At 40.7% G+C, this 11,524-nt stretch overlaps 1 protein-coding gene across 17 annotated transcripts in view; it reads left to right on the forward strand.

Moving 5' to 3' along the window:
• PTPRM (protein tyrosine phosphatase receptor type M) overlaps positions 1-11,524 on the forward strand; it is a 699,958-nt gene that overhangs the window by 670,129 nt on the left and 18,305 nt on the right. For all 17 annotated transcript variants that reach the window (XM_043539842.1, XM_043539843.1, XM_043539845.1 and 14 more), the window contains 5 exons: positions 2,914-3,030; positions 7,866-8,020; positions 8,304-8,439; positions 9,011-9,160; positions 9,680-9,853. In XM_043539842.1, coding sequence (XP_043395777.1) covers positions 2,914-3,030; positions 7,866-8,020; positions 8,304-8,439; positions 9,011-9,160; positions 9,680-9,853 — 732 coding nt within the window. The remainder of the gene's footprint in view (positions 1-2,913; positions 3,031-7,865; positions 8,021-8,303; positions 8,440-9,010; positions 9,161-9,679; positions 9,854-11,524) is intronic.

Raw genomic sequence — 11,524 nt, forward strand, 5'->3', positions numbered from 1 at the left:
TCTACTAAATTGGCACCCACAAAAACATCCCCCATACTGACCTCTTCAAAGCAGCCCTCTTTGGAACATGCCTTCCATAAAATAAGCTGTTGGTGCCAATGAGTCAGCACTGGCAATCCCTGACAGTACTGAGCACAACAGCAGTACTGCAGGAAATCCGCTTCTCTGGGGGCCTTACGATCGTGGAGCACCAGAGTCCCTGCTACTCAGTACCAGAATTCCAGTACCAAGCACGTCTCAGTCCCCAGAATCACAATCAGCACTGGAGTACATGTGTCCAATGACCCTGTTGGCCCCACCCAATTCCAGCAGGGAGTCAGACAGTAATCAGGGTAACAGTTTCTCTCTGGTCTCACACCACAACCCACCATTATAGCATCTGGGACCTCCTCGGCTATTCCCACGCTCCGATCCCCATTCTTCCTGGTGTGGACACCCATGCCCTGCCCCCTTCCCCAGGGGCTGTACTGGGATCTGTGGGCAACCTACAAGCCCCATACTTCTTGATCTTCTAGTGTCTCCCACACGGTGCCCACCAGACATTCCTCTGCAGCCTCTATCCAGAACCTCAGACCCTCCGGAGGACACTTTTGAGGAGCAGAAGGCCAGACTACAGTTGGAAACCACTCCATGATGAACATCTCCTCCTCACCGGATGAGGCAGTGATGTCCCCTCCTCCATCATTAGCTGATGAGTTCATGCTTTTCCAGTATCTCACTAAGAGGTTGGCTGATGCTCTTCAAATTCCCCTGGAAGAGGTGAAAGACTCTCACTATAAATTGCTGGACATACTACACACATCTTTCTCTTTGAGAATTGCCCTCCTAATCAGTGAGGCGCTTTTAGACCCTGCCAAGGTCATCAACCAGATGCCAGTCTGTATTCCACCAATATATAAAAGGGCTGGCAAAAAGTTTTACAGGGTCGCCAAGGAGGCAGACTTTCTTTTCATGCACTCTCCGCCCCACTCTGTAGTAGTGAACACTGTTAACACACAAGGAAAGCAAAATCACACCAAATCAACCCCCTATGATAGACATTATAAGAGGCTTGACCCGTTCAGGTGAAACGCATACTTCTCTGTGACTTTACAATTCAGAGAGTCAAACTACCAAGCCCTAATGGCTAAATATGACTATATGAACTACGGCAAACTCAATGCCTTTATTGACCACTTGCCAGATACACAAAAAGAGCAATCGCAAACCATTATCCAAGAGGGCCAGTTGGTAGTGAGAACAGCACTACAAACCACGGATAGTTCAAAAGGATCTGCAATTTCTAATCAAAGATTTTTCAAGTGGGTATCTGACTGCATTCAGTCTTGCTACGAATCTCATAATATTCAAGCATTTTTGGACATACGAACTCACTATACAAGGTCCATTTCCACGTGTATGGCATTTCTTGAAAACGTGCCCATTATTGAAATATATAAAGCTGCTATTTTAGCTTCTATACATACGTTAGCTGAACATTACGCAGTAACTTGTGATGCTGCTTTCGATGCTGTGTTTGGCCCAGCTCTACTATCTTCCCTATTGGACTTGACTCCAAAGCTCCCTCCTCCTTAAAGGGGAACTGCTCGGTAATCACCTGCAGTGGGGCACCTGTAGGGACACTACTCAAAGAAGAAACAATGGTTGCTCACCCTGTGCAGTAACTGTAGTTCTTTGAGATGCCTGCCCTATGGGTGCTCCTCTACCCACCCTCCTTCCCCTCTGTTTTGGAGTTCTCTGCGATAGGCTTTGCAGTAGACAAGGAACTGAGGGCAGTTTGCCCACACAGTGCTATATAACAATAGAACGGGGCATGAGGCTGACTCGCACGCATGCGTGGGCTGAGCAGACACTGCTATGAGAAACCTCTGATCAAAGGCACTGGAGGCACAAACACACCTAGTGCGGAGCACATATCTCGAAGAACTACAGGGTTGAGTAAGGGTGAGTAACCATTTCATCAAAATACACAACTCTCCTTCCCCCACCCCCCCACCACCGAAAGGTGACTAGCACAAAGATGCTTCACATTTTAATTTTACATACTTTGTGAAGGTTGTGCTAGGCTGCACTAAGGCGCACCAAACCCCGCCAACTCTTGAATAGAGTTCATGCAAGCCACCTCCCCTCTCTCCTTTCACTGGGATGAATTCCCTGAAGCCCACTAAAGTCAATGATTGTTCGGAGTCACACAGAGAGTCAGTGTTAAAGCCAGGAATAGAATCTCCTGACACCCAGTCCTGTGCTTTAGCTATATGACCACCTCTGACCAGTTCTTTTGAGAAGTTAATTCTAATTGGGAAAACAGATGCTTTTTCTTTCCAACATTAGACAAACCCTTATGTCTGCAGCATGAACTGTCATTTTAAAAGAATGCAAGATATTTTTGAAACAAGTAACAAGTGCAGGTGGACGAAAAAATCCAGAGGAGCTTGAGTTTATTCAAGCTTCTATTTGTAGCTTTTCCCTCTGTATACTCCCTGACTTGGAAAGAACAAGAAATGAATGGTTATTGTAACTGAGCTATGCACAGTATAAACATCCTTCATGCTACATAGAAATTTGCCTTATTTTACTGAATATTATTCCCACATAGAACCCCAAAACTGTCTTTTTAAAAAGGTATGTTCTTTAAATTAGCGGTTTAAAGTGGTTAAAAAGTGGTTAAAAAGAAGAAGTAGGATAATTAACCAAGCTAAACTATATTCCCAAAATGAGAAGTTGGCAAACTCCATTTACCCATGTTTACCTTGAGCTACACTGCTGCTTTAAATACATGGACCATTTCCTTGTGTAAGCAGCCTGACTGTTTTATGTGTGGTTGAATTTGATATCGTAAATCACTGCAAAAGGTACAGAACAGATTCAGATGCTGAAAAATATGAACCTTAATTTCTTTTGTATTTTTAAAAGGTCAAATGTTGTAAATACTGGCCAGATGACACGGAGATATATAAAGACATTAAAGTTACCCTAATAGAAACAGAGCTCCTGGCTGAATATGTGATTCGAACATTTGCAGTAGAGAAGGTAAGTTTGGAAAACTGTATTTTCAAAATATGATGTTGTTTTCCCATACAAGTTAAATACATGTAATTTTCAAAAAGAAAAGGAGTACTTGTGGCACCTTAGAGACTAACAAATTTATTTGAGCATAAGCTTTCGTGAGCTACAGCTCACTTCATCGGATGCATTCAGTGGAAAATATAGTGGGGAGATTTATATACATAGAGAACATGAAACAATGGGTGTTACCATACACACTGTAACAAGAGTGATCACTTAAGGTGAGCTATTACCAGCAGGAGAGTGGGGGTGGGGGGAAAACCTTTTGTCGTGATAATCAAGGTGGGCCATTTCCAGCAGTTGACAAGAACATCTGAGCAACAGTGGGGGGGGGGGATAAAGGGGCGAATAAACATGGGGACATAGTTTTACTTTGTGTAATGACCCATCCACTCCCAGTCTTTATTCAAGCCTAAGTTAATTGTATCCAGTTTGCAAATTAATTCCAATTCAGCAGTCTCTCGTTGGAATCTGGTTTTGAAGTTTTTTTGTTGAAGAATTGCCACTTTTAGGGCTGTAATCGAGTGACCAAAGAGATTGAAGTGTTCTCCGACTGGTTTTTGAATGTTATCATTCTCGACGTCTGATTTGTGTCCATTTATTCTTTTACGAAGAGACTGTCCAGTTTGGCCAACGTACATGGCAGAGGGACATTGCTGGCACATGGTGGCATATATCACATTGGTAGATGTGCAGGTGAACGAGCCTCTGATAGTGTGGCTGATGTGATTAGGCCCTATGATGGTGTCCCCTGAATAGATATGTGGACACAGTTGGCAATGGGCTTTGTTGCAAGGATAGGTTCCTGGGCTAGTGGTTCTGTTGTGTGGTGTGTGGTTGCTGCTGAGTATTTGCTTCAGGTTGGGGGGCTGTCTGCAAGCAAGGACTGGCCTGTCTCCCAAGATCTGTGAGAGTGATGGGTTGTCCTTCAGGATAGGTTGTAGACCCTTGAAGAAAACAACAGAACACCACTAGCCATCACCTGCAGCCCCCAACTAAAACCTCTCCAACGCATCATCAAGGATCTACAACCTATCCTGAATACAGACGAACACGGCTGCTCCTCTGAAACCTGACATGTAATTTTGTCACTTTGAAAAGATCCTAGATTTCACTGGATAACAGGCAGCCCATTTTTCATAGCAAATTACTTTTGGGTAGTCTTCCAGTGCTCCCTTATGGAAGATTGGATTTTCACTTTTCTTTAAATGCGGATCCTTTCTGCCTTGCCCTGACCCAGACTTGAAATGGAAACAGAAATTCCATTCCCTTGGGGCACTAGAGGAGGAGAGGGCTCTGACCCATCCATCAATTAAACAGGACATTGATGTTGTTTTCCTGTTTTCTATTCACCACAATCAAGCCAGTCTGTGTCAAAAATAAGTCTTTTCATATACTACTATTATTCAGACGTCTAGCATGATTATAACTGCTGTAATCCACTGGTCCAATAATATTTCCTGGTCTACAGCAGAACTGTTTTATAATGAAGTAATTTTTTTAACAAGACTTTAAGCAGGGGAGGTCCTTTACAAGCACAGTTACAAATGGCATATTGTATCATCATTTAGTTGATTTGAATAATGCCATTCATTGGGTTGTCACTTAATTAACAGGTATTAAAATCAGGTTGTTGTTTCAGATGGTTTACAGCCTAGAGAGACAATGTATAAAACTACCAACAGGTGTGCTGGAAGCAGTGACAAAAGCAGCATGGTTCAATGCTGAGATTTAGCATGCATCCTGGTTGTTCCATGGTTTTTGTTCACTCACTAGTATGTCCTGAATATCAAATAACTTAAGTCATTTTCAGCTATGTATTCTTATTTGCCATGGCATCAATTTTCTTTAAACCAATGTTTTAAAGGTGTTCCCATTAAGTTACTGAATCATCTAATCTCAGATTGTGTTAGAGCATCTTGTCCATGATCTCACAATGCATGACAAAGGCAGATCCAGAAAGATGAGCAATTAATTTTTCCTATTACATTCTTCAGCCTAATTGTTAAATATACACCAGTCCAGCGAATGGAATCTAATGTTAGTAATACTTTTTCCTCGGCTCACTCAAACCTGTTGTCTCCAACTATTTAGATATTCTTTAGCACACAGAGATGAGAAGGGGGTGGTTAGACTTTGAAGAAAATGTGGTTTGGGTGATTTCTATTCATCAAGTTCGAAGGTCATGCTTTGAAGTTAGCTTTTCACTTCTTAATCAGGACTGTGCAAAAAGACTTGGAGGATTTTACAGTTACTCATGACCAAAAGCTCATGAATAAGTGAATTGAAACAGATAGGGATAAACAATCCTAACAATTTTATTTCAAAAAAATTTCTCCATTTGAAAATACCTCATTTAGACATTAGTTTTTTAACAATAGGCAGCTTTTCAATAAGCTGATAATGCAGCTTCTGTGTGGTTCAGAAAGGAATGTGTTTGTTTTTTCCCCCTCTGTTATTTATTTTTTTAGTTTTCCTTATTGTGCTGAACAGTCAGGGCTACCCATATCCTCCATCATATCCTCTTTCCTGAATTTAGATTGTATAAAATGTTTCTGACCCACTTAGTTATTCAGGTCATTTTTTCTATATGCTTCTAAAAGAAAACTAAGGAGTTTATTTGTTGGGGAAGGAGTTGATTGATGCATTTTTTAAAAAGAAATGACAGTTTAGTTAATGTTAAGGTATGGTGGTTGTAATCCTGCTCCTGTGTAATTTAAAACTTAAAGAGACTTAGGCCCTGATCCTGCAAACACTTTCATATGTGCTTAATTTTGTGCACATGAGTAGTTTTTCGGGAACTGCTAGTCAATGGGACTACTCATTTGTGCAGGAGTAAGCAGCTGAGTAAGTGTTTCAGGAGCAAAGCCTAAATTATTAACAGTCTAGGGACGGTTTATAATATGACAGAGTTTTCATCCTTTTGATTTCAAGGAAAAGGTGAAAAATATTGTCTATCCAAGATGAGCATATGCTTTCATGATTCACACAGTTGTGATTCTGTTTTGGGTATAAAACCCAGTAGGGAGGCTACAGAGAGATGAAAATGGGTCTTTGTAGATACAATAAAAAAATTCATGGCAATATGCTATATGCAAAATCTAGCACAAATGGTAGACAAAAATTACACTTGAAATATTTAAGTGTGAATCCAATGGGTGTATACAGCTCATGTTTTGAAGGTACATTGTCATTTGCACTTGCCAGACAAGTAAGTGTGCTTGCAGACAGGCAATTACATGTACATCTACCTATTCTGCATGTGCACATGGAGGTTTTGCATGTGTAATGGATGTACACTTAAATTTTGGAGGTGCAATTTAGGTGGTATGTTAACTAACAAATGTTAAAATCCTTGCGTAGACAGGGCAATTTGTATTTTAACACATTAGGTGGTAGGGCATCAGCCTCCCTGTTAATGTGTGTAAAAATATCAATTGCCTTGTCTACATTACGGTTTAAACATAATCTAAAAATCACATCTTTTTCCCAGTGAACACAGCCTAAAACAGAACACATTCCAATTTGGATATATTTTCCTAACCATTGCTTGTTCCTGTTGCAAACATACATGAACATTAGGTAATCACTCAAAATGATCCATTCTCCTTAATTTCCACATCTCTGTCTCCCTCATCTTGATCCTGCTTCCACTCCCGTTGAAGACAATTGAGGTTTTGCTATTAGCATAAGTGGGAACAGGAATGGGCCCTCTGACACGTTGCTTATTTCCAACAGCCCCTTTGAGATACACATTTCCTAAGTGTTGGAAATCCCTGCCCTGGTTCTTGCATGCTATTAATAAAGCTAAACAACAACTTTATACTACTTCATTACCATGCAAATAGAGTTAGGCCTTTTATATGCAAAGTAGTTCAAGACAGAGAAATATAGCCTTAAGAAGAAGAAACACAGAACACCAGTTATTAAAATCATCAATATTTATTCCACAGCTAACCTTTATATCTGTCCAAGCTGGACACTACCTGTCATAATATTATTTGCTTTTGAAATGTATATGGTGGCCTCTGGTGTATAGGTTTGTAAAAAACTATATTATACTAACAAATAAACAGGGCTGCAATTTTACAGAGGAAAAACTAGATTTAATAAAATCCGTCTATTTACCTAGATGCCCTACAGGTTGATATTGTAAATGACAGTAGCATTTGGTTTCTCGGCAAATACAATTCCAGTAGGCCCTCTGTAGGTTTGTCACCATCTCCATATACTACAGGTATTAAATTACTAAGGGCTAAGTGGTGATTAGCTGAGCAGTGGAGGGGAAGTAAAGAGCCTTCTCCCCATCTCCAATGCTTCCCTTTGTGGTTGGAGGAGCACACACAGGTGCTGCTACTACTGGTTTGCTTACCTGGGAACAAGGAATGAGAGAAATGAACATCAGAAGTTCTAGGGTGAAATCCTGACGTCAGTGAAGTCAATGGGAGTTTGCCACATGATTTCTGTTCCTGGCTTTGTTGTTGACTTACTCCCTTAGGAGTGAATTGTTAAAGCTGTTTAGGTGCCTAAAGATGCTGGTGGGCATTTAGTGGGATTTTCAAAAGCACCTGAGCAGTTAGCATTAAACCAGCCTATTTTATGCTAAGGTTTTGGATCCAGTTGAAAATCCACACCTCATCTTGCCTTTTAAAGAACTCCAGTAGTTTTTTTAAGCAAGGCCCCAGTTGTTAAACTCATGTTCAAACAAAGTCTCTCTCCTAATTTCTTCCCCATTTTCATTTCTACATTTTTTTTTCTTCTTCTTCTTCTTCTTTATTTGTTTATTTGATTCTGGACAGAGAGGTGCTCATGAAATCCGAGAAATCAGGCAGTTTCACTTCACAGGCTGGCCAGACCATGGTGTACCATACCATGCAACAGGACTGCTGGGATTTGTACGGCAGGTGAAGTCCAAGAGCCCACCTAATGCCGGCCCACTGGTTGTACACTGCAGGTAAGCAGAATGAAAATGTCTGCTTTCCGTTTCCCCACTAAGACTCTGGGCCTAATTCTTCCCCACCCTACATTGTGTGATCACTCCATAAGTAATTGAAGCCATAGGAGCTACTCATACTAAAGTAATAAGAAAAAATGGCAAAATCGACCCTGCAAACCCCCATACACAGAACTCTTGTTGATGTCAGTAAGTATCCAACACCTGAAGCACTTGCAGAATCAGGCTCAAAACCTTATATTTTCTAAGAATTCATACAGCGTGGACTGTGCTTTTATTTTAGTGCTGGTGCTGGTAGAACCGGATGCTTCATTGTCATTGACATCATGCTAGATATGGCAGAAAGAGAAGGTGTCGTAGATATATACAACTGTGTCAGGGAGCTTCGATCTCGAAGAGTTAACATGGTGCAAACTGAGGTATGGGCATCTTTCTTTGACTGTTGTTGTATCATTTTCAGTAAAAGTACTGCTCTTTATAACATACTTTACCTGCCACAATACATGGAAAATACTTCATATGGTGCAGTGAGGAACAATAAAGCCATTCAATATTTATACAAACAAACATATGGGTGGTACCTTACTGGTTTCTGATTTTGAGGGTGATAAATGTTTTTAAAAAGATAGTTTGGGTGATATTGTTTAGTCAGAGTTAAGATCCGCCACTTTGGATCCCATTTATGAGCAGAAGTGCCTGTGGAGCTGTGCAAAACGAAAAAAGCAAGATGAGGCCACTATAAAAACCTTTTTGTGTGTGTGTGTACAGGTTGGTTGGCTTATTTATCATAACTGATTGGGCCCAACCCTTCCACAGCTTTTTCTGTGGAATATAATAGTATATTTCATTAACTACTTTTGCTCTCTACGGGCTCCACTCAGTGTACACTGATGTTAATGTGAGCTTTATAGGTTATTTACTGTTTACTTGAGCACTAATACTTAAGATGTGCTCCCTCTAAGTCAGTAATTGTGTTGATTGCTTTAACAGGAGCAGTACGTATTTATCCACGACGCAATACTGGAAGCCTGTCTTTGTGGAGATACTTCTATTCCAGCTTCTCAAGTTAGGTCTGTGTACTATGAAATGAATAAACTGGATCCTCAGACTAACTCAAGTCAGATCAAAGAAGAATTTAGGGTAAGTCATGGACAGCACAACGTGGATACATGCAATATGGCTCCTCCTCCCATACCTGTTGAAGTCAACGGAGACCCTCCATTGATTTCAGTGGGGTTTGAATCGGGCCTGTGAGGGAAGAACTACAAAACAGGGCAATAATATGTCACAAATTTCTGTTGAAATATGTGAAATAATAAAGATATCCAATAGAGTAGTTGTAAAGTTCTCTCTTTCCTCATAAACAGAGGTTGGAATCCTATGTGGTTTCCCTCCATGATCCTTTGGCCAGAATACAGGTAACCCTGCAACCATCTTTCAGGTTCTTCCTTCGTATGTGCTCATGTTCAGCAATCCAAGGTTTTTGCTTTTGAACCCAGCTGTTCATACATTTGTTTGTTTTTCTTTTGATTTTTTACATTTGTAAATTCCCTCTGAAACTGTATCCCAAGTTGATTTGAAATTCTATGATTTAACTATTTTAGGATTCGTTCACTGATGAGCTAACCTTGCTCATGTATTGTTTATTCTTTTTCATAGACTCTAAACATGGTGACTCCAACACTGCGTGTAGAAGATTGCAGTATAGCACTTTTACCCCGTAATCATGAAAAGAATCGCTGTATGGATGTTCTGCCTCCAGACAGATGTCTGCCTTTCCTCATAACAATAGATGGGGAGAGCAGTAACTACATTAACGCTGCACTGATGGATGTAAGCCCCATTATATCATTAATAATAAAGCAGGAATAAACTCCACACTGGAAAATTCTGGGAAGCATAGTCAGCACCAGAGCACTCAAATCCTTCCACTTCCCTTTCAAAAAATGACACAAAATCTTTAAACCCCTGAGTACATTTAGGATCCCTCATATGTTATGTCTCAGCCAAGGTTCCAAAACCACACAGAGAAAGCCCGTCAGGGAGTACTGACAAATTAAAAATGTCTGCATTTCTTGCTAGCTCTTGAATTTTTAACCATCTGGCCTAAAGAGAAAAAGAGTTACCTATTAAGTCACCAAGGCAGCTAAATGGGATAATAGGGTTTGCAGCAGTATTTTAGATCCCTTTCCTTCTAATTTACACAGTAATTAACAGAAAAAATAATTGCCTGTCAGCACAGATAGCACACAAGACATTACTCCAGTCGTTCTATTTATATCTGTCTGAGTGAACATTTCCTGTTCAGTTGATGAAAAAATGAATATTTTAAATGCAGTTATGGTAATTTTAATAGTGCTAATAGGATATCAGTAAAAAGACACTTAAATGTGTTTTACACTCTCTAGAGATTTATAGTATATCTCTGATATTTTAGAACTGGGGTAATTAAAATTGTGACACACACACGTACGAGAAAATAGTGTTTAGGAAAGAATGAACATATTTGAAATATTCTTTCTGAAAAGTAAAGCTTCAGTAATAATAATAGTTTGCACTCATATAGGACTTTCCATCTAAGATCTCAAAGTATTTTACTCATGTTAGATAAGGCTCAAAACTAGGTGTTGTTATCTTTGTTTATATGAATAGGGAAACAGACAAGCTTAAATGGCTTGTCTAGATTCACACAGTGTCCCGGGGCACACAGGAAGCCAGTGACAAATCTCAGATTGTAATGTCTGCTATCTTGCCGTTATGCCGCATCCCATCATAGAGAGGTCAATATTATTTTGTTTTGTAAATAAGTACTGATCAAAAAAGATGATTCCTTAGTATTAGCTTTTGCAGCTACTTATCTTATTATGAGCCATTTACCTTTGAAATCAAATTGTTGGGCTGGATCCTCAGGTGTACCTGAGCCATGGTTGGTGCTCCAGGGCAGGGGAGTTAGGTGGCTTTCTGCCACTTTTCCATCCTCCTAATCCTGGAGACAGCTGATGCTTGGTTCAGCGACTCCCCCTCCCTGCAAACATCTTAGAACAGCCTTGGGACTCTTATAAACTGTGCTGACTGGTCTGGCCACATGGCGGCTGATCCATTTCCCCAGATCGTTGGTGCACTGTGTGCTCCAGCCGTGTCCCCAGAATAGTCCCTACATTAGGGGCCAGGAGCAGGTGGTTTGCTCTTTCTCATACCCCATTCTATACCCACCAGTGGGTCAGGTGCTCAGTTGCTCTCCCCTCCCCTTGTATCAGTTGAGATGGAAATGCAGAACTGGGTGTCATCAATGCACTTAAAGCACCATAACCTATGCCGCCTCATTAACTCCCCCGATGGCACCGTATATGCTTTGAATAAGGGGGGTGAAATTTTGAATCGTGCATCACGCTACACAAGGGTGAGTTTGGTGAGCAGTTGCTCAATACAGCCCTCTGGGACCTTTCAGCCAGGAAGGAATGGAGCCATTCAAGAGCAGCCCCCTCCAGTTCCGCACATGACTTC

The sequence above is a fragment of the Chelonia mydas genome, chromosome 2 (assembly GCF_015237465.2).
Source record: "Chelonia mydas isolate rCheMyd1 chromosome 2, rCheMyd1.pri.v2, whole genome shotgun sequence".
Taxonomy (NCBI): Eukaryota; Metazoa; Chordata; order Testudines; family Cheloniidae; genus Chelonia; species Chelonia mydas.